Genomic DNA, 22336 nt, shown 5'->3' with positions numbered 1-22336 from the left:
TTAAGTAGGGAAAGCATGCAAGTTAAATGAGACTGCATGGGCGCAATCCTATGCATTTTAAGACAGAAACAAGCCCTACAGTTTCTTCTTCTAGCATGGCTGTGGGGGAAATGCTGGGATTAATAAGATATTTTTCTGTCTAAACATGATAGGATTATGGCCTAAGTAGAGAAATTAACGACTGTGGGCAATATCCAGGTACACACAATAGCTTATATAAATTATGTTCTGCCCTTTTAGTTTGATGCCAGTAGTGTTAACTAGCACAATGGGTGTTTTGGGGAATCCTGTTGCATCAGCTTATGCTCTTGAAATTGTGCTGGTGCAGGATAATTTCTGCTAGTGCTAGTTTTGACTTGGGTACTTCTTTGTATAGACTGAAAAATTAGGAGAAAGTGTCTAGCTCCTAAAGCATCACATTCTGGAATAGCTTCTGGAATAACTGAGGGAGGAGGAATGTCTGCAGACTCAGAACAGCTGGATAACTTTATGGCTTAAAAAAAAATCCAGTTGTTGCACACAAGTTTCCAAATTTCCCAAAGATACTTAGTATTTGTTTTAAGTGTATGTTTAACATGCTTCAATAGTATCCCCATACTGTAGGTAGCTGCGGAAGGAGTGGGGGACCCTTTTTCCTCTGAGGGCCAGATTGTTCCCTCCCTGAACCAATGCAACAGTCTAGGTGCAGATGATGTCAGGGTGTGTGGCTTCCCCCACTCCAGTGACATTATCAGCCCTGACTATTTTAGTTTTTCCTGCTGTAACTGTTTGTCAAGGATCATGCATATTTTTGTAATTTCATCAGAGCCTGCTCTGTTCTTTGCCTTTCCTTTCCTGTAGGAAAAGGTGGTGTAACTTAGTGTCCTGCTATAGCAGGGGGTTGGACCTGAATGCCTTCTGGCCCTTTCCAGCTCTACTACTCTCTGATTGTATGATATGTTTTACTGTTCATTATCATTATGAATTCTTGGATCATATTTGATAGCTCCAAAGGTGGAGAGAATAATCAGCTGATAAATTCTTTTTGATACTGATGTACATCTAATTTACGTGTTTTCTTCCAGAGCTGAGAGAAGATGGTTTTCAGCCCCAAACCTTCTTGATACAAGGAGTAAAAGCTTTACTTAGTGCATTAAAGTTATGGATGAAAAAAGATGTAAGTTCAAATGTACAATCAAAATTTTTAGTGAACTAATGCTTTATCTCTAAAAGAAGAGCCTTGTATATACATTACCTTGTAGTAATTTTTCTGTGTATATTATTTTGAATAGTATTTAGGAGAATTTAGTGGATTTCCGTATTTTGCTTACAGCTTGTAACAGAACATGCTTTTGAAATTCCGGACAATATTAGGCCTGGACAGCTTATTAAAGAACTCTCTAAAGTGATTCGTTCTGTAGAGGTAAGTGGGTGGGGGGGGGGGGGGGCAGGGGAAGCATTATGATGGTAAAAAAGTTTGGCAACCTCATATGACCAAAGAACATTCTAAATATAGCATGCCCTGTCTTACAGTTCAGAATTCATGGTTCAGAGTTTTATGAAAAAACTGTAAAGTAAGTTTGCTGTAAGGGATAACTTGAATGAAATGGAAATTACTTTGGCCTGGAGTATAAAATTCTCTGTCTCTTAGTACACTCAGTCCCATAAGGTGCTGTTGTACTAGACACAATACAGGAAAAGGGTTGGAAGAATGCAGTTCAAACTCTTTGGCTTCTTATACTGCTATGCTATTACTTGAAATGGAAAATTTTGTAATAACTGCATGGAACTATCAAAATAGGCTGCTCTAAATAAGTTTTTCTTATTTAAAGGAAGAGAACAGCAAACCAGTTAAAACTCAGGGAATTAGTGTGTGCCAAGTTTCACGATCATCAAATGAATCGGCCTCCGCTCATCATTCCAGACGAAAAGCAAGGAAGCTACGAGACCATGCCATCAAAACGCCTACCAATTTGGACATCCTGGAACTCCATACAAAGGAAGTTCTCAAAAGAGTGGAGATGTCCCCATGGGAAGAGGCAAGTATTCTGTACCAGAACAGACCTAGCATTGTGAAGAAAGTAGCAATGGACTGCAGAGGTGAATCTCTAATTGACAAATTAAGTCAATTAATCATGGGATGTTTTTATGAAGGATGTTTTAGTTATAGCTTTGACCCAAATGTGTATTTTACTCCTTTATTTTAGATATTTTTAGCTTTGTACTGCTTGTAATGGTCAGTCGCTATAAGCAGTAAACACCTTGCGACATAGTAGAATAAAATAAAGCAGAACCAAAACATGCAATTATAAAAAACAGATACCATACTGAAAACAGAAATTCTTGCTTGTGATAGAAGGTATAATGACACATTGAGTTTACATGACACAGCAGCCTACCAGGTGAAGAAGCTATATAGTGTGGGTTGTTCAAGAAATACTCCACAGCGTGCCTGACAGATTATCAGACTCACCATGGGTTGTCCCCCCAGCTCCCACTTTCTTCCTTGGTCAACCCAGGAGATTCTGTGCCAGGAACCATCTGGTCGCCACTCCCAGTACTGAACACATCACCATTTGTGGCTACAATTCCTTTCCTCCTTTTGTTTCTGTTATTTTGGGAACATAATTTTTCATGATCTACACAGTGACAATCAGTGATGCCAGCGTCCCTCTTCAAAAGTGCCTAAGGAGCACATTGGAGCAAAATTCACTGGTTTGCTACCCTTAAGAAATGCTCCTGAGATTTACAGTTTTTGTGTATGTTACATTTTTGGACTTAAACACATGTCAAATGGGGGTTTGGACAGGGTTAAACAGGGTTTTTGGAAAGTATGTAGCCATGAAATTTGTCTGTGTCAAAAACCCTGTTCAGCCCTGTCAGAAGTCCTGTTCTAAACCGAAACTTGAGTTTTGGCAATTCTTAAAATTCAGTGCACCCATAAATGGGGTGGCTGTTACTTTCCCACTTTTCTGAATGGCTAGAGTCGTGGGAAAAGGGTGGAAAAGATAGAGGACACTAAGAACAGTCAAGTCCCAAAGTCACGTGATGATCAAACTCAAGAATATTTGTGCTGATAAGTTAAAATTCAGCTATAAAACTGCAGTGTAGGCCTTGTGACTTCTAGTAATGCTTAAAGGTATGTCACATCCAATACTTGTTAAGATGGATAAATGAGACATGTTAATTTTGAGAAAGACAGTGGAATCCAATGTGGTAGAGCAGGAAGGTGTTATAATAATCCCTTCTGGGTATATAAGATAAACAGATGAAACTAACTTCTTGACTGTAAGAGCTATTAATAATGTAATATTTCTTTTTCTTTTTGCTTGCTATTGATGTTTTCATTGTGACTTGGCAGCAAGCCACCACTGATGTGGATTGTACCAAGAACTAGCTTACTAAAGTACCATTAAATAAAGGTGAACTTTTTCTTTTATCTTTCCCTCTCTTTTTATAGGACACAGCAAATTATAAATTAAATGGAAGATTTAACAAGCCTCTTCAGCCGTCTTCCACTGTTCCTGAATGGAGACCGAAGGACAATGATTTACGGCTTTTGCTGTCAAATGGAAGAATAATTAGGTATAAAATATATTGGCCTGTGTCATGCTACATGTCTTTTGCCTTAGGCAATTTTGCACTTCTTGTCCATTTTGTACTTAATTGACATATCTGGGTTGAGGAAGGAATAACCAGATATACGTAAATGTAAGCTAACTCCAGAAGATAAACACTTTGGGGAACAAAGGCAGACTTACCGTGTACTGGTAAATTGTTGGGCCAGCTCCAGGTTTGAGACACCCTGAACAATGTGACTTTGGACCACCTTGTCTGCAGTGGGGATCAGCTGTAATCTAAGCTGGTCCAACTGGGTCTAGCTAATGTATTCTCTTCGCATGATACGTGCCGCAGAATAGTGGTAGGGCAGGGTGTTGTGGGAATTACATGGAGATTAGACCTAGCTATTTGGTGCAGCTTGTAGCACAGGCTTAGAAAAATTATTTTATTTTTCTAGGGGCCTAGGGCAGTCATCAGTGGTATCCTATCAAATAATGCCATTTGCTGGCACCAGTCCTGCTAACCTAGGTTGTTTTAAACTGATGGGGAAGGAAAGAAACTTACAGATTAAGGAGAAAAAGAACCAACACTTCTGCAGTTCTTGAAAATTCCTAAGCAAAATGCAGTGCAACCAAATTCAGTATGATCATAAGTGGACTTTTATATTTAAGAAAGTGACTTGCCTGTATCATTTGCTTTTTAAGGGAATGATTAGAATTTTTACTATCATTGTTCTAAGAAGATATTGAAAAACTGAAAATTGATTATACTTCAAAAAAGATGGGGAAAGATGAGGGGGAGCTCCATTGGATACCCTTTATAACAGGTTATTTTGTGACAGAGATGAGAGGCACCCCTTTAGAGATCCAAGCCTTTACACTGCAGACAGTGAAGATGAGGATGACAGGATGCAGTCAGAGAAGCAAAGAAGTGTTAAGACAGAAGATCAGAACTCCCAGGAAGCAGATGGCAGTGCAGAGAAGCAGAAACCACTGAATAGTAAGTTTGTTTTTCTTCAGATAAATAATCCAGAGCTATTGTACCTATCTGCTTAACATTGGAAAGGTTAACATGACACACTAAGCCAAAGATATGCAGTCTTGACTGTTCAGTGAACGACCCATGCTATGACTGACAGATTATCATGTTTGCTGTGACTTGTTCTGCCAGTCTTTTCCATGGTTGTCCTGACAGCTCCAGCACACATCCCAGGTGCTTTGTGGCAGTATCTACATTCTATAATTCCTTGGTCCGTCACTGTGTCAGCAGTTTTTTTATTTCTCCATTACACGTTTTTGTTTTCTGGTAAGAAATATGTGGAACTTGCTCTGTACCTCTTCTGCTGGATCCACAATGCCATATGGAAAGCAGGCTTGGTAGACTGCAACTGCTAAAGCACTTGCAGTAACTTGTTTTGGCTGAATGCAAGGTACTCTGTGTAAGAAAGGCCATTTGAGGGGAGCTCAGGTTACAGCTCTAGTTATTGGGAAGAATTGGCTATCAACTGTGGGTACATTGTACCATAAAGGCAGTGGTGGTAATATTGGTATCTATTTGTACAAACACAAAGGAATTTTGTTAAGAGAATATGAAGTGTCAAATGACTGTTTAAGTTCTTTCAAATAAATAAAGGATTTTTCCCTTGATAGTCTTCTGGGAAATATTGCTCAACCAAAGCAGAAGAGCAGCTTGGAAGACACAGCTGAAACTGGCAGGATAAAAAGCTTTTTCAAGGTCTTTGTACACATTACACTTAGCTGATTCACATGGACCAGGAAAAATAGTTTATTTACAAGTAGAATGATGAAAGTCCACAGGAGATGGGGAGGAGACCGTGGGGAAGGTAAGGAGGGTACAGCTGCCACAACATAATATGTTCTTCTTCATGGTCTCTGTGCATCACATAAAAGGGCTTTCATGATCATTCTTGAGAGGAATGGCATCATTTTTGTCTGCTCTTGCCAGAGACTCAGTGGAACTTTTCAAAAGCCTCAATGAAGTTGTTGTCTTGGGTTTGAAGAATATGACAATCTGTTGTGAGTATCGTATCCTCTGGTGGTCAGGATGGTGTTTTTGAGGAAGTAACGTAATCCCTAGAGCTGGAAGTAATTTCTTAGGTTTGATTCTTATATTAATAGTGCAGCAGCAAATATAATTATTTGGGTGTGTGTGCATACTAAAAGTGTTCAGCTGGCCCCAAAGCAGTGTGCAATTACAGGATGAAAGGGATAATTGGAACTAGAACATGTAAGAGATCATATAGGAGAGAATATGTGGCAAATCTCCTACTATTTCTTCTCTTTCCCCTTCCAGTGTTCTTCGAAAGTGTGAAATCAGAACTCAGGAATGGAAACTCAGAATACTCTGATATTTCTGATTCAGAAGAATCTGAGCCTGATTGCACTAACCAGGTAATAAATTGAATATTGTAGGTGATGGTCAAATGAAATGTAAAGCTTTTATTATTCAGATAATATCTAGCTCTAAACATAGTTAATGGAAATGTGGACAAGATATTTTTCATGCATATTTACAAAATGTGTTAGATAAAAAGTCAGTTATGTAGAAACTGTCTTGTATGATAAGCCTTCTAAAATTTATTTAATATTTAAATATTTAGATCTGTAACTGATGTCAAGCTGCACACCAAGCATACACTTGCATGATCTTTTGTTGTCTAAGATCTGACCTCCAAAGAGAAGCCTTTCATTCTAAACTGACATCTATGTGTACATGTTAGATTATCTTTGCAGTCTTGCCATATTTTGTTTATCCTACAGTTGATCCTGTACTTCTAGAACTTGTTTGTATAGTGTGCTCCTACTTCCCAAGTGAATGAACTAATCTTAGTAAAGAAGTAGAGTGACCTGGTATTATCTTTCTTTCTTTCTTTCCTTCCTTCCTTCCTTTCATTCATATGCTGCTCCACTAGCCATAGGCTCCCTGGGTGGCTTACAACATGTTAAAATCCAGCAGCATAAAACAATACAAGCCCAATATAACATTCAACTACAAAGACCAATAATAATAAAATCCATGAATAAATTGACAAAGTTAGATAAAACCAAAATAATTCCTTAACTGCATTATAAGATGGTTGGTGTCTTAAATATATGAACGAGCCATTTCTAATATCAGTGAATGCAGTGCTTTTCAGTCAAATCAGTACACTTACCCAAATGCAAGTCCTATATTTGTGAAGTGATCCCAAGACTACCAATTACTAGAAAGTTATTCCTTATTTTGAGGATGGCTTTTTCCTGAACTCTGGTGTAAAATTTAAGAGGTTTAGGATTCCCATTCAAGAAAAATCTCAATATTAGGGTTTCATACTTGGACATTTTGGATAGGAGCAAAGGTGTTAGCCCTGCACACATCTTCTCAGTCATGTATGCTTTATTCATATATCTGGTAACAACTTGATGAAAATATTAAGTATAAATGATGGTATATGTTTATGCTTAGGGCTTCTTTTTTCAAATTTCCCTCCTTCCCTCTGTCCTCAGCAAAAGGATTCCTCTCTAGAGGAGTCAGAAAGCTCAGGTGATGAGAAACAGGAAGTAACTTCAAATGTTAAAGAGGAATCTAAAGTAAAAAATTACCTCTTTCAAACCACAAAGAAGCCATCTAGAAATGAAACTGCAAGTAAAAGGTGAGTTTAAGAATGGGAGATTTACCATTGGGAAAATTAACGGGTACTTTTCAAAGCAAAGCATTCTGTTGCATAGGAATCTTAACATATTTTATGTTTGTAAAAGAACATTCTATTTTCCACTTTTTTTTTTCAGGGAATGTCCTACCTCGACTAGTACGGAGGAAGAAGCTATTCAGGGCATGCTTTCTATGGCAGGATTGCACTATACCACTTGTTTACCAGATCATACACAGAGCACAGACTGCACTAGTAGAAGAATCTCTCTTCAGGAACACAAGAACTATCCCAAAAGTAGGCATAAAGACAAGATGTGTTCCCAAAGTCATAAAGCAGAATGTGGTAGGTTGTCTTGCAGTTCTGTAAAAGATGCATGAACTGTAGGTTCTGAAAATAGGTTGCATTAACAGAAGGTTGTCATCCCATTCAGGTAGCTAATTGGAAAGTCTGTAGTATGTCTTTTGGCTCAAATTTAGAGGTCCTAGCTTTCTAAGCCAATTTAGGGTGCACTTGGGAGACCCATAATCCTCTGAAGTTGGAAGATTATGGGAATCCTACGGAGGGGAAGAGGAGTGTAGATGTGAAAGCAAAAAAAAAAAAAAAAATCCCACCTTCAAATATAGGCTGATGGGATCTGAGCTGATTGATCAAGAAAGAGATCTTGGGATTTTGGTGGGCAGATCAATGAAAATGGTGACTCAGTGTGGAGCTGCAGTGAAAAAGGCAAGCTCCATGTGAGGCATAATTAGGAAAGCTTCTGAAAATAAAATTAAGATTGTACTTATCTTATACAAAACTTTTGTGTGACCGCACTTACAATATTGCACATAGTTCTAGTCTCCACACCTGGAAAAGGACATTACTTTGTTGGAAAAAGTACAAAGAAGGGCAACTAAAATGTTCAAGAAGCTGGACCAAGTTGCCTATGAGAATCAGTTACAAAAGCTGGGATTGTTTAGCTTAGAAAAAGACAAGGAAAAGGAGACATGATAGAGGTGTTTTAAAATGATTCATGGTATGGAGAAAGTGGAGAGAGAGACATTTTACCCTCTCCCATAATACTAGAACATGGGGTTATCTCATGAAGCAGAGTGGTGGAAGATTCAGGTCCAATAAAAGGAAGTACTTCACGCAGTGCATAATTAAACTGTGGAATTTACTGCCACAGGAAGTAGTAATGGTTCCTAGTTTGGATGGCTTCAAAGGAGGATTTGGTAAATTTATGGAGGAGAAAGTTATCAGTGGCTACTAGCCTTGCTGGCTATGTGCCATCTCCATTATCAGAGGTGGTATGTCTGCACCAGTTGCTGGGGAGCTTGAGCAGGGCGGAACTCTTGCATCCTTCCTGTTTGAGGCATTCTACAGGCAGCTGGTTTGTCAGCATGCAAACAGAGTGCTGGACTGGATGGACCATCAGTCTTAACCCTCATGGCTTTTCTTATGTTCTTATCTTGGCAGTACTAGTCTTGTCCTTTCCCCTCTCATTGGAAAGCTCCCCAGAGCCCTTCTCCAACATTGCTTTTGTGACCTTGGGGATGTAGTGGGCCCTTCTTTTCTCACATCAGCTGTAAGAGGAGAGAGCATGTATCACCAGCTGTAAGGCTGGAATAGTTTTCTGACTTCATATCTGGGAATACAGAAAAATTCTATGACCATCTAATATCTAGCAACAATAGGACTGCCCTGTTAATAAGTTTATACACTTCCTATAGAAACAAAATAGATTGTGCCAAGGCTAAAAATAGTCTTTGTAGCTGGTCAGGCAGCCTCTAGTAAAAGACTGACTTCTGAAAACATGCATGAGTACCTTTCTCTATTCCAAACTGAGGCTGCAGTCCTGTGTCCAGGTTCTTGAAAGTAAGATCCATTAAATTCAATGAAGCTTACATCTGAGTAGATATACATAGGATTGTACTTTTAGAAGGCATAGCTGTCAAATTCAATAGTTCTTCTTTTTGATATGAAGTGCTTAAGAATTATATTATTAATGTATCAAGTCTATTATACTTCCAGTGATCAATTTTTATTTGGTGGTGTTGTGCAGAGGTTTCCACAGATAACAGCTGCAGTGGTTCATGCATTGTTGCATTAACAAATGGATTTATTTTTCCAGTCAGAATGGTAATTAAATTCTTAGCATTCAATGTAAGGTGAAAGTTTAAAAAGAATCATCTATCATCCTATGATGGCTGCTTACAGGATTAATTACATATGTGCTAACACTAGATCAGTGTTCCATACTAATACCACCACAATAGGGAGTTGTTAAGGTAGTAAATATAGAATTTCATACAGATACTAACAACTGTAGAAAAAAATCTAAAAAAGCTTTAAATCAGGTTTAACCTCATATTCATTTATTAAGGTTGATAGAAATACAGCATTAACCATTACCTATTACCATTTGAATTACTGATCTTCTCCAGTATTATTCTTATTTGTTTTTTGTTTTTTTTACTGAACATGTGTTAAACCTCCCAACTAAGTCAAAGTGAATGAGTGACAGCAGAATAATTGGAAAAAAAATAAAAGCATATGGCAGGATTCTTTGACTCTAAATATAGGGAAGTACGATTAATTTCAATGAGCCATCCAATGGTTACTAAATTACTGTTTCTGTAATACTTGAATTTATTTTACTTAATAAATGATAGCCTTTTGTCAGCAGTTAAAGAAAATGTTAGTGTTTTCAGTGAAAGAAACAGTTCAGTGTTATATATACAACATAAAAGATTGTTACTGCACATGAATACACTTAATTAAAAAGTTAACAGGATAGTTTTGTTGTCAGTCCTGAACTTGATCATATTTCTGCTTTGCCCTAGTAACTTCTTTATTTGATCACCTTAGGAAGACAGCAGTATGTTTGCTCCTGCTTTTAGCAAAAAACAAAGGAGCATAATAAGTTGACAGCTGTGGGAACAGATGTTCTCTCAACTGTAATCTGCTTGATGCTTTTTCACCCATCTATATCTATGGTTACAAAGAAATCCAGATGGCAAAGGCCAACTGTATTGATCCAAAATGTTTGAATTTTCTGGCTGGAGAAAAGAACTTCCATCTTGATTCAAATTATGTTTATATATTGTGAAAAATCTAATGCTGCCTGAAGTCTAAAAGGCTTGTACAGCTGATTCTGGAAACTTCATAAAATGATAACATGTTTGTGATCTTTTACTTTTACATCCTTAAATCCACAATGGCAGATAAGAGCTAATGTAGGTTCCTTTGTAAATTAACTGATACCAGTAGATCTGACTGACCTGGTTTGCATGGCATGACAACCCCATTGTAAGAAACTGGCTGAAAAGGACCATTGGAATGGCAAGTGTAAATGCTGCTGCTGTTGGCACCCCACTTGCTCTGTCCCTTTTATTACTTCTAAGGGTTTAGAAGAAAATAAAGCCTTGGGAATATTTGAAGAACTTTTTGGTCAGGAAATATATATACAAATGTAAGAGCTGAGAAACAAATGCATAGGAAATCTGCACCCCTGCATTAACTGTTGCACTGCTGCAAGTTCAGAAATTTCCCCTTCATTTACTTACTTAAATTTGCATACATTTCCTTTCCATTACTTCCTATTTTCTCCAAAATGTATGACTAGTCCTGTCAATTAAAAAAACAAAGCTAAACAAAAAACTTGGAGGTTAGCTGAATGGGATGGAAGAAATAGGACAGCAGCAGTGCTTACACCTGCCCCCTTCTACGACAGGGTCTCATCGGTCCATGCCATGCAGCTGCCTTTTTATGTACTTTTAGAAACTTTTAGGGGACCACAGTAAGTGTAGTAGTAAGTGCTCCAAAATGAGCTGTGAAAAGCAGGGGTAGGAGAGGAGGAGCTAATGCTGACGGGGACGGGGCGTTATGCTCACATGACTCCAGTCCTCCATCAGCTTCACTGGCTTCCCATTGAAGCCCGGGCCCAATTCAAGGTGTTGATTATGACCTACAAAGCCCTAAACGGCTTGGGTCCTGGCTACCTGAACGAGCGCTTACGTCCGTATATGCCCGACCGCCCTTTGAGATCTGCGGGAGAGTCCCTTCTCCGGGAACCCTCCATGAAAGAAATTAGGAGAGTAAGTACCCGGAGGAGGGCTTTCTCTGCGGTGGCGCCCAACCTATGGAATTCACTCCCCAAAGAGGTCCGCCTGGCACCGTCGTTACTGGTTTTTCGGCGCCAGGTAAAGACCTTTTTATTTAAACATCATTTCAATTGTTAAAACATATGATCTGGCCTGGGCAACTTCTTCTTCCTTCTCTTTCTCCTCCTATATTTTTATTTTATACTGATAATTTTAATTTTGTATTTGTAAATCAATGTATTTTCTGTATTGTTATATTTAATGGTAATTTTATTATGTACTATTGTATTTCAATGTATTTTATCATGTTGTAAGCCGCCCCGAGGTTTCGGCAAGGGGCGGCATAGAAATGTTATAATAATAATAATAATAATAATAATAATAATAATAATAATAATAATACGTTCCCTTTCTAGAGTAGGTAGAGAGGTGGGAAAAGTTGAAAGGGTGGAGGACACTGAGAAGACACTTTGGCTGTTAAAACCAAAAGGATCACTTCTGGGGGTGGAGACGAATGAGTTCCTCCTGTCCTTTTGCTATACCTCTTTAGCTTCTCCTCACCCCTGCTCATGGTGCTTCTGACTCTTGTAAATGAGCCCCTCCTTTCCTTTGCAATTATTTCTTCTCAGTCCTTCACAACTCATCTCCTCTTGTCAATTTTCTTGTACCTTGTCTGGGACCATTAACAGCTGAAACCCATAAGGAAATTGATCAGGCAGGACTGCACATACTAGAGAGTCTTAAGAGTACATTTGCAAAAGACTGACTGGAAAGAATGATAAAAATTGTAACTCCCAATTGTGCAGTTTTCAGGTGCTAAAGGATTTGACAAGGAATGAAAAGGGCAACAGTTGGAGCAGCGGGGGCAGGGGGCAAGGCGATAAGATGGGTTCTGCTGCAAAGCCCCTGGGATGTATGTTGGAACTGGCTGGAGGACCTGTGGGGGAAGGATGGGTAGAACAGCCCACATGAAGCCCAGGCATACAGTGGATTGTTCACTGATCAGCCCATAGTAATAGGTTCTTAGCAGGATATATCCAATACTTCTTGTATACAGACAGGAGTGTCCTAAATGGTTTAGTTGAATTCTGTGTCAGTTAGCAGTTGCTTGCTTGAAACAAATCATTGGCCTTTAGCTGAATTATGAGTCTCTGAATTGTTCTACTGACTTTGTTTTATGATAGGATAAAAACTGATAAGTAGATAATGCATAGCAGATTTTGCTCTTGAGGGACATTCCAAGCTGCATTATGGGAGAGGGAAAGTATTTTCTTGGATTATGTGGTGTGTTTTTAGGTACCAGCTATATTAGGGCAAGGTGGTGTCATCTGCTTTCCTCATACCACTAAATAAAATGTTATGTCAGTAGGTATACACTCCATGGTATGGATGATTCTTTCACAGTTATTGAATTTCTGTACAACTATTTTAGTTGTACACTAGGTGGAGATGTACAAATTGTGTAGGAGAAAATGAATAAAGAATGAACAAGCAGTGAGCAAGATAACTACTAGTATCTACTACCTGGAAGATCTCTTGTCTAGGAAATAATTATTTTCTATTTTAAACAAGTATTGTTTCTGAGAATTTTAAATTTCTATTTAGGTAAGCACATAAAAGAAGGAAAGGATGCAGGAGTTTCAACGTTAGCTGTAACGTTACATGCAGTTACTAAAGTAAATCCTCAGGTAAGAGAATGTTATGTCTTCTGGCTGCGTAGCAACATACAAATGCAAATGCAATAAATAAAGTCAGTCAGTCAGTCAGTCCCGAAGAGAGCAACCAGGTAAAATTCAAAGGTGTTTGGCTTTTTAATGAAAGTGTGTCCTTTTCTGTAAAACAACAAATTATAAATTTTTAGTTGCCCTCTACTAATAAGTGGAAGACTCTAACATGAGAGTATAGTCTGTGGCAATGCCATATTTGGAGTCAAAAGCATTTCTGCAGATTTTTTTTAAAATAAAGAGCAGCATGAAGAGAGATAACAAAGCAGGATACAACAGAGGGCATACTTTAACATTATAGAAAAGAAGGAAGAGATAGCCATGCAGAGACATAACTGCCTCTGAATCCTAACCTCTGGTATAGGTATGCGTTCCAGAGTTTATTTTAGTAGGGGTTTATTGCTTTTTGTCAATGGTGTTTGAAGTAACTACCATGTATTCTGAATATATGCTTTCTAGAGTACTTCTTTGAAATGAGTAAAAATCTCTTCCCTTGATTCTTAGTTATTCCCATTTATTCTCTTAAAATGTTTTGTGTTGTCAGATGGTTAACAAAATTTGTTTATCCCTGAAACTGTCCACTCATGTGCCAAATCTTACATACATAACAGCAGAACAAATGAAGTTTGGCAAAATTAGCAAGATAAAAATTACTCTTGGGAGAGGAAAAGAAATAGAAATACCTTGAATAACTCTGCTTGTATTTTAAAATTCCCAAGAGCTATTTCATTTTTGCTAAAAGCCAGTAGAAATAAAGGAAAAATAAAAACCTGTATCTCAGCATAATTTTTTTTAAAAGCAATGATAATGCAGTTTAATTGCAAATAGTGTGAAGAATACCTAGTAAAACTTCTTGTATATAGTTTCATGTCTTGAAACTGTTTCTCTTCCTCTACAGGATACAAGTAAAACTCAGAAATACATTAAGAAGGAAAGTGCATCTGAGGCCAGTTACAGAATTCAAGAAAACAGGAGTAACTTACAAAATAATGGTTTGAGCTTCCCACATGGCAAATGTATGCAGGACTGTACCTTGACTGAAGGGGAGTGCAGGCTAAGTGATGGCAGCCTCAGCCCTGACAGGCCATATGGTGAAACATCGTTGTCTGTACCTCTCCATCCAACCAAGAGGCCAGCATCAAATCCACCCCCTATTAGCAACCAGGCAACAAAAGGTGGTGTATTCATCTATATCCATTTATCTTAACTGCAAATTACTTTGCAAACTAAGTTTCAGTGGATACTTAACTTAAAAGATGGAAACATTCAGAAAATGTGCTTGTGTATTTATTGCATTATAATTTCTGACATGGGAAACAACAAATATTTTGGAATGGGTTGGGGACCCTCAAAGCATATTGCAAAAATTACTTTGCAGATGTGAAGCTGATGCAGCATAGTAGCTAAGAATGACCTGCAAACTGAGGAATACTTAATTAAAATCTTTACTTGGTGATGAATTTGCTAGACTTAGTCAGGCCTCTTAACTCTCTCTTCACCCTGCTTGCCCCCCTGCTGACATTATCATCGTCTTCATCATTGTCATCATCATGACCTGCCTTACAGACCTATTATGCTGGCGCTAACAGTGCAGTGCCAATGCTTGTATTTTTTCTCTTAGCATAACACTGGATATAACCCAGAACTTACTACAGCTAGTTCAAACCACAGCTAGTCTTACTACAGCTAGTTCAAACCACAGCTAGTCTAGTCTAATGAAGTGTAATGACTTATGGGGCAAATTGCAGAACACTTGTGAAACAGCTTACATAAGCAGCATTAAAGTATTGGATTTGATATTTGTGCAGTGATAAAAACAAGGTCTCTGGAAGTAGTAGAAGCAGAATTACTCTGTTGAAGAAAACTAATATCATTAGCTGCTGAACAGCATACGTGTCCTCACGTTCGTCATGATCCTACTTACAAAATTCTATACTGGGCCAATATGGAACTGATCATATAATTTGCAGAAGTATATACCTGAGTTGTGTTCAGTGATATCAGCATTTTCTTCCTTTTTTAGGCAAGCGTCCAAAGAAAGGAATGGCAACTGCCAAACAGCGTCTTGGGAAGATTCTAAAGCTGAACCGAAATGGCCATGCACGCTTCTTTGTTTGATGCAGTATCTGCTTCCACTGCTGCTGACCTTTTTGTACACAGACCAGTATTTGAGGGTAACAGTGCCTGGAGCTTCTGTTCTATTCATCTGCTTGAAGCAGAATGCATGTACCTTATTAGAACACTGCCTGATGAACAAAACCTGAATGCTGCATTTTCACTGTGCCACACCTGCTCAGCAATAACCATTTGAGAAACAGGGGAATATTCAGAAAGACTGGATTGGGAGATGATTTTTTTTCAGGGCTCAATCATTTTGTTGTTTTTGGTAGTGTCTGAGCTTATTCATGAACAAAAGAGTGTGATGAAGGTGGTTATCAATAATTTATTTGACAGATTTTGGCAACTATTGAATTCATTTTTAAACTATTTATTTAGAAAGCATTTTGTGGGATTATGATTTAATTTTAGATATTAAGAATGTGAAGGCTTTTATTTGTCCTTAATGTCTGTCTGTCTGCCTGACTGTCTTGTCTGTCTGTATGCAGTGGAGAGCCACTTGAATGATTTATTCTGGATTCATGCATTTGATTTACAGGTTATAGTCTTAAAGCATGGATGTGATGCATTAAGTTAAGGCACATGAAATCACATGTTAATGTCTGATCTTTGTGTAAGGTCATGGATAGTTTTTCTACTGACTTCTGAAGTATGTATTCTCTGCCAGTTTACCTTTTCCTTTCCTTTTATCCCTGTTCCTGCCTCTTCCTCATCTCCTGTGTCCCCATATTTATTCTGGATCATAAACTGGTGTAACATTAGCGACAGCTTTTCCTTGTATATGTGATCCTTCCACCTTACTTGTTTCCATGTCATGGAGAAGAACCCATGCAAAGCATGGGTAGCAGTACACCAAGGATAGCACTACAGCTATTGATTTAAGTGTAGGCACTTAAATGCATTTTGTGAAAAAATGCTGTTATGGTGGCAGTTTTGCCTGATTGTCTACACGTCAGCCAATTAAAGGTCTTAAGTCATTTTTGTATATATGTATATGTGTTTGATAGCTTGTCAAATCTTGAAATGACTATTTTGCGTCATGCTTTGCAAAGATCTGGTAGTAAAAGCCAATTCTAAAATGCATGTAAATAACTTAGATGATAAATTTGTATTTTTGTAATATAAAATTGAATATTTAAGCTCTTTTTGGAGGAAAAGTGGGAGGCACCTATATTACTACTTTGGTAAGAGGGCTATTCAATACTAAAGTGGGAATATTAGGGATACTGCTTTGGTGTTTTTTTTTTCCTGTTGATCAAGAGTTAAAGCATGGCCAAAGCTACTCAGTTGCTTGACTTCAATAAAATCTTCCCAGCCTTCAGGTTATATCTAAAATAAAATACCTAGAAGTCCAAAAATAGGACTTTTCTTTGCTTAAACCATTTTAAATATTCAGTATTTGCTGCATTTGTGTATGTGTATTTGTATTAAACTATACATTATGTCCTTGTCACATATCAGAATAGTCAGGCTTTCTTGGCTACTGCAGTTGTAAAGACTTGGACAGATTTCTCAGTGGAAGGCTGTAGTCCTTAACAATATTGCCACTTAAGCCAATTTAACTCAATAGAACTTAACAGTGCATAACTATGTGTAGGAAGACAGCCAAACAAACAAACAAGCTAGCAATCTTAAGTTGGAAGCAAGTTCCATTGAAATCAGTGGGGCAGACTTCTGGTTAAATATGATTAGGATTGGAGTGGAAATGTAAAAAATCATTCAGATAACAAGTTTGTGACATGGCCTAGGTTTTGAAAATTATCATACAGTTTTTATTCATCCTCTTTTCCCCTCGTTTTTTCTCAGCATATGTGTGTCAAAATTTAGGAAAAACAAAACTGGATAACCTGCATGTTATCGTTATAGGTAGAGCTGATAACAGAGAAAATACCATATTAGTTTTTAGAAGCAACTGTGATTATTAAGTAAATCCAGACCAACACACTTTTCAGTACTGATAAAAGAAAGTGATCCTTTGATCAGTCAGTATATCTTTTAATTGAGCCATAGTACATTTAAGTACAAATACTAATTTGTATTGTGTGTTCTCTATATCATTCTAAAGTATGTTTAGTGAACATTTTGAAATAGGTGTAAAAAACAGTTCCGAACACTTCCAGGTTTTGAAGCTTTGGTTCATTTCTAGTAGTAAGCCATATACCTTAAAGGAATTCCTTGTTTGCTTAAAAAAGAGGAATAAAACAGCTTAAATAGAGAAAACCAATCAACTATTCATGTATTAAAAATAAAATCATTGTTGCTAGACCGTAGTAGCTAACTGGTCTCATAACTGATCTAGTTTGTCTAAGCATCTTAATAAAATGTATAGCTATGGGCATATTGAGGAGCAGGTGATGAAGGTGGAGAAGGAGGGAAGGTTTTGGTTAAAACCATCTTTGATTGGGTGTTTCCACTTACTTTACTCATTCTCTTCTCCCACCTCATCCCCCTAACTGCTGCTCTCATCCCATGGTTCTTCGTTGCTATGTGCATACAAACATCTCTTCATAGTCTACCAAAATGAATACACTACCTGAAAACATTTTTTTTTTTTTTTGGCTTTCTGTGGCTTTCAAACGGAAGCAAATGCCTTTCTGTCAGCACTTCAGTATGCATTTAACTGAAATACAGCTTTGAATTAGGCTGGAATTTTGAGAAAGTTTGCAGGCTTATTTTTGCATTTCATGTTCCTTTGAAATTTGGCAACAACTGTTTTAGTAGCTTGAAGAAGCAAAATATTTATTGTGGTAGTTGAATGGACAGACTTGTTTGTATGCTATTAACTAACTTGGTAGAAATCCCTGTTGCCCAAGACTTTTCAAATGTATTAGACTTTCTGCATTAGATGCTGTGGCAGCCCTGTTTTAGTTCACTTTCTAGAGAGAGAAGCAGTGCTAAAGCCATATTTGGCAGAAGGTGACTATGTCCTCAGTAGAATCACACTTTCAAAAAGGAAATGTTTTTAAATAATTGGAAATTCAGCTGCAAGCTGGAGTTATGGACCTGTTCTCTCCTGAGCGGGCAGAGTGAGAAAGTAACATGAAATGTTTGAGATTTGCTGATGAGAGATGGAAAACAGGGCATCAGTTCTTGGTTTAAGCAGCAGCATCTCCAGCAGCAAGTCTCTTTTCTTTCTACAATACTTACTAATAAATCCAAGCTACAAAGTAGCCTCAAATAACCTCTGTGGTAGATTACCTATGCAATCAGAAATACTGACATATGATCATTCTCAAACCATTTCAGGAAGGTGGAACAAGAAGACCTTCCTTTTCAGCCACAATTTTGTCACAGCTGAAGTGCTTATATTAATGTTCTTCAGGTTAAGAGCACAGTGTCATGATCACATTAAAGAATTTTTAGTTCACCTAAGCTTTTAACACACCACAGACTGCCTTCATCCACCAAGATGTGTAGTCATTACACTCAGTGATCTTGTAGGACTCAAAGCAACCCTGCCCTGATTCAGTAATTTGCTAACATTATAACTGGTACCTTGGAGAAACTGAGGAGGCCTAATCCTTTGCATAGTGACTCTCTTAACCCGCAATCTCTGTGCCACCAAAAAGAAAAAAAAACTCAAAAAAATCTTAGTTTGTAATAGCTTAAATGCATACTTCCAGACCATTAAAACTGTTTGTGATCCTGGACCTAAGCAAACCCAGGGCAACATTATTTTGTGGAAGAAATATGAACTGAATTTAAGGGCCTTACTGTTTGTAGTTTAAGGGTGTAATCCTAGCAATTCTGCCATCAGTGCTTCCAAGCCCATAAGTCTGAGGCTTACGACATCCAATGCAGAGAGGGAGAAGTAGCCTCTCCCTGTGCAACTCAGCAAGATGGCCAACTTCAGCCAAGTAGCTGCAGTGCTTCAGAAAGGGAGGAAAAGAAGCGGGAGCACCATCAAATCCCCCTTCTCTGCTGGTGAACCACCCCATTTACCCTGTCTCCAAGGTTGATTTTCTGACCTCAGAGAAGCAGCCAACATGGTTCTTTCCATGAGGCAGGGTGGGAGGGGATGAATCCCAGACTCTGAGGTCACAGCTCTGGTTTCAGCCTCAGATCTGGGAACCTGAAGTATCCTATGCATCCCAACACTGTCCGAGGACCATAGGATTGCTCTCTAAACTGGATTAAAAGCTGCAACATTGGTACTTCCAAAAAAGGCAAAGATGTGTACAAAATAAGTGAATTGTGCAGTACTGAGTAGGAATAAGACTAGCACTGATTGGGGAATGTAGCTGTTGCTAAAGCTGCATTTCTGCCTGGAAAAGGACTTTGATAAATTTTTAAGCCATAATAGTTTCTTGCAGTGGGAAGGGAATGAAAGAGATCACTTTAAGAGATTATATTATTATGAATTATCACTTCTGCTGGGAAAAGTTTAACTTTGCCAGTGCTTTGGCATTTTTTGGGATATTCATTACATTTGGGAAAAAGGGGGATAGGTCTTGGCTATATTTACTAGTTTTGTAGTAGTGTTTTGCTGATGTGTCTCTTCCCCCACACCTTTTTCTACTGTCAGTCTAATTTCTAACCTTTTTGAATGTTTGTGAACTAGCTGTCTTTCTGAATAAGGATTTGTGTGTCCTCTGCTCCTTTTTACGGAAACACACTACTGCGTGGAGTGTTTAGGCTGGGAAATGAGATGCTGCAGCTTTAAGAGCATTTTTTTTCCAATTTATAACAGTGTTTCCCAACCCATTTTTGCCTGCAGGCAGGGAAAGTGTATGTACAGTATTTATTTTGTTTTGATTTTACTTTGAAATGTGTAAGTTTCTATAAGTAGCTTACGGATTTACTGTTTGGGAGGATGTGGCTTGTTTAAATTTGTATTTGACCATAGTTTTCACTTTCTGTACTTTAAATACTGAAATTAAAATCTGTATTACTTATGTTTTTGATTTTAGCACTCAAGTGTTTAATTTTTTCATGTTTGTTCACTGTGTAAATACTGATTGTGAAACACAATGTCTTATGAAAAAATTCTTATTTCCACTTTGATTTGCTGTAACCGTTGCTTCTGTGATTCCATTGCTCTTGATTTGGGGCAAACATGCATTCTGAGTGTATTTCCACTAGAACAGTAGTAGATTTACTTATTTCCACACTTCTGAGATTTGGGTGTAACTTTGGTAGTGCATCTTTCTTAAAGCAACCACTTGAAGGGTTTGCAGATCAGACATCTGGAAACTGATCTAGTTTAATGTCTGATATTAAACCAGTATTGTTCATAGAATGGGGGAGGTAAACATAGGAGACAAACTTGTGTCTATAAAACATTATTCCTCCCCCCATTTTTTTGGTTCATTCACCAAGCTTGGCAGGTTGTACATAACCAGTTAGAAACTGTTCTGTGCCAGGTACTTGGCAACTGGTGTTTGCAGGCCCAGGCTAGATAACAAAAAAGGAGTTTTAAGCCCTTAATAGACCACTGCAAATATACATTAAACTATATTTATCCTCTTTGGGTCACAAACTGTGCAGGCTTGGCCTGGTAGGATTCCAGGCAAACTTGGAATTTGGTCTGTTACCAGTGACTTCCTTTAAGACATGAAGGCTTTCAATGTGTCCACCTTTTTCGTTTTCTTAAGCACGTGACTTCTGGCTAGTAGTTTGGCTGGTAATAGTTTGCAATAGAACGTACAGATGGGGGACACCCTTGATTTAAAGAGGAAACCAATAGCTGGCTGATAGGTGATCACCTGATCTAGGCATGTGAGAAATCCGTTTGTAAAACAAAAAGGCAAAATGGTGCTTCCTGTCCCATGAAGGAACTTAGAATACCTCTTCTGAGAATCCTGAATGCACAGGCTAAATCAAACTGAGTTGTCACCAAAGATTTCTGAGGTACAAAATACTAGGTTGACAAGTGATAGAAATTATCATCAACTTTCCCAGTCATTGCAAACTATTGGATTAAAAGGATTAGACTGAGTAGATTCATCTTATATGAAAAATCTGGAAGAAATCCAGGCTACTTGGTGTAAGTGTTGCGTTCTGAGACTGACATTCACCTTTGCCTTATCTACCAGGCTTGTCCCCTAGTCCTGTTCCCTTTCATGCAAGTGGAAGAGATCTGGTTCCTGGCTTCTGTGGCAGCATACAGGTATGTTTCTGAATCTGTGGAGAAGTCGCAACTGAGAATTCTCTTTTTTCTCCTCCCTCCCCCCCACACACACACTGCTCACTCTCACTGCTGAATTCTCAGTTTCTTCAGTTGTGTTATGCAAGCACGTTCTGGCAAAACTCAGGTGTGCAAATGGGAAGCTACCCATTTTGGTTTGACTGACAGCTCAGAATCTGAGGATGAGATGTGTGCAGAGGAGGCTGCCTAACCTGGTGGGACTGACGGCTCAGACGCTGATAATGAGATGATTGTTGAAGCAGTCCTGGTTCCAGCTGCAGTCCAAGATCCCAGCTACCTGCTTATGCCTGCTATGAGGGAGATTAGTAGAGGGCGAGTCATCCCGCCTGTGGGAACATCTTGAGGGAGGAGATTTAGAGATGGGGAGTTTATCAGTTGGGGCACTGCCACCTCCTGAGGAGGTGGATTCAATAGTCGATTGTTGCTATTGTAGGGGAGCCTAGTTGGGGTCTCTGAGGGAGGAGAGCAGGTGTGCCCGGTTCCACAGTGCTCTTTCCTCTAGGGACAGGCAGAAGGGTTCATAAGGAAAGCTTTGGGTGAAGAATGACAGAGTGTTCAACAGTGTTCAACATTTCACTTTGTGTATGCTCAGACTTGCGCATAAAGATGTTTGGCAAAGATTGGCTAGTGAGACTATTACTGCTAAGAGGGAGAAGCACAGACCACAACAAGTTCATACATTAAGTCAGGCTTAGGAAACCTCACCTCTAGTTTTAAATGTATCAGTTATGAATCACAGTGGCCTACAATTTATAGCTTTTGCTGGCAAAATGCACATGATCGCTAGCCCATACAGTAAATGACTGTTTCTCAAACTTTTTATTAGTGGGGCACAATGCTATATTCAGAATTAAGGCTGAAGACTTATCTCAGTCTCAAAGAACACATTTTCTTATCCTCCAGAGCAATAGATAGGCATCTTCCGTACAGATGTAAGGTATCCCAGTTAATACTGTCTCTAGAAATGGCATAGAGAGACCATTGCTGCACAAGCGTCCCCCTCCCCTTCTGATGCAGGGATCCATGTTGACTAGTGGCTTGGTTTGGCAAAGCATGCTATATTTCCGTC

General features: G+C 38.4%; 1 protein-coding gene across 3 annotated transcripts in view; it reads left to right on the top strand.

Moving 5' to 3' along the window:
* The window catches only part of KDM7A (lysine demethylase 7A), a 52768-nt gene extending 32745 nt beyond the window's left edge, over window positions 1-20023 (top strand). The window contains exons 10-20 of one of the 3 annotated variants that reach the window (XM_044441316.1): window positions 1065-1156; window positions 1313-1402; window positions 1812-2018; window positions 3440-3564; window positions 4367-4539; window positions 5854-5951; window positions 7047-7192; window positions 7329-7486; window positions 12883-12965; window positions 13900-14176; window positions 15025-20023. In XM_044441316.1, coding sequence (XP_044297251.1) covers window positions 1065-1156; window positions 1313-1402; window positions 1812-2018; window positions 3440-3564; window positions 4367-4539; window positions 5854-5951; window positions 7047-7192; window positions 7329-7486; window positions 12883-12965; window positions 13900-14176; window positions 15025-15119 — 1544 coding nt within the window. In that variant the 3' untranslated portion in view covers window positions 15120-20023. Of the gene's footprint in view, window positions 1-1064; window positions 1157-1312; window positions 1403-1811; window positions 2019-3439; window positions 3565-4366; window positions 4540-5853; window positions 5952-7046; window positions 7193-7328; window positions 7535-12882; window positions 12966-13899; window positions 14177-15024 lie in introns of all 3 variants that reach the window. The other 2 variants (XM_044441314.1, XM_044441315.1) reach the window with 2 other exon arrangements.
* The last annotated feature ends 2313 nt before the right edge of the window (window positions 20024-22336 follow it).

The sequence above is a fragment of the Varanus komodoensis genome, unplaced genomic scaffold (assembly GCF_004798865.1).
Source record: "Varanus komodoensis strain SLA01 unplaced genomic scaffold, ASM479886v1 scaffold39, whole genome shotgun sequence".
NCBI classification, from domain to species: Eukaryota; Metazoa; Chordata; class Lepidosauria; order Squamata; family Varanidae; genus Varanus; species Varanus komodoensis.
This window is presented reverse-complemented; position numbering and strand designations above follow the sequence as displayed.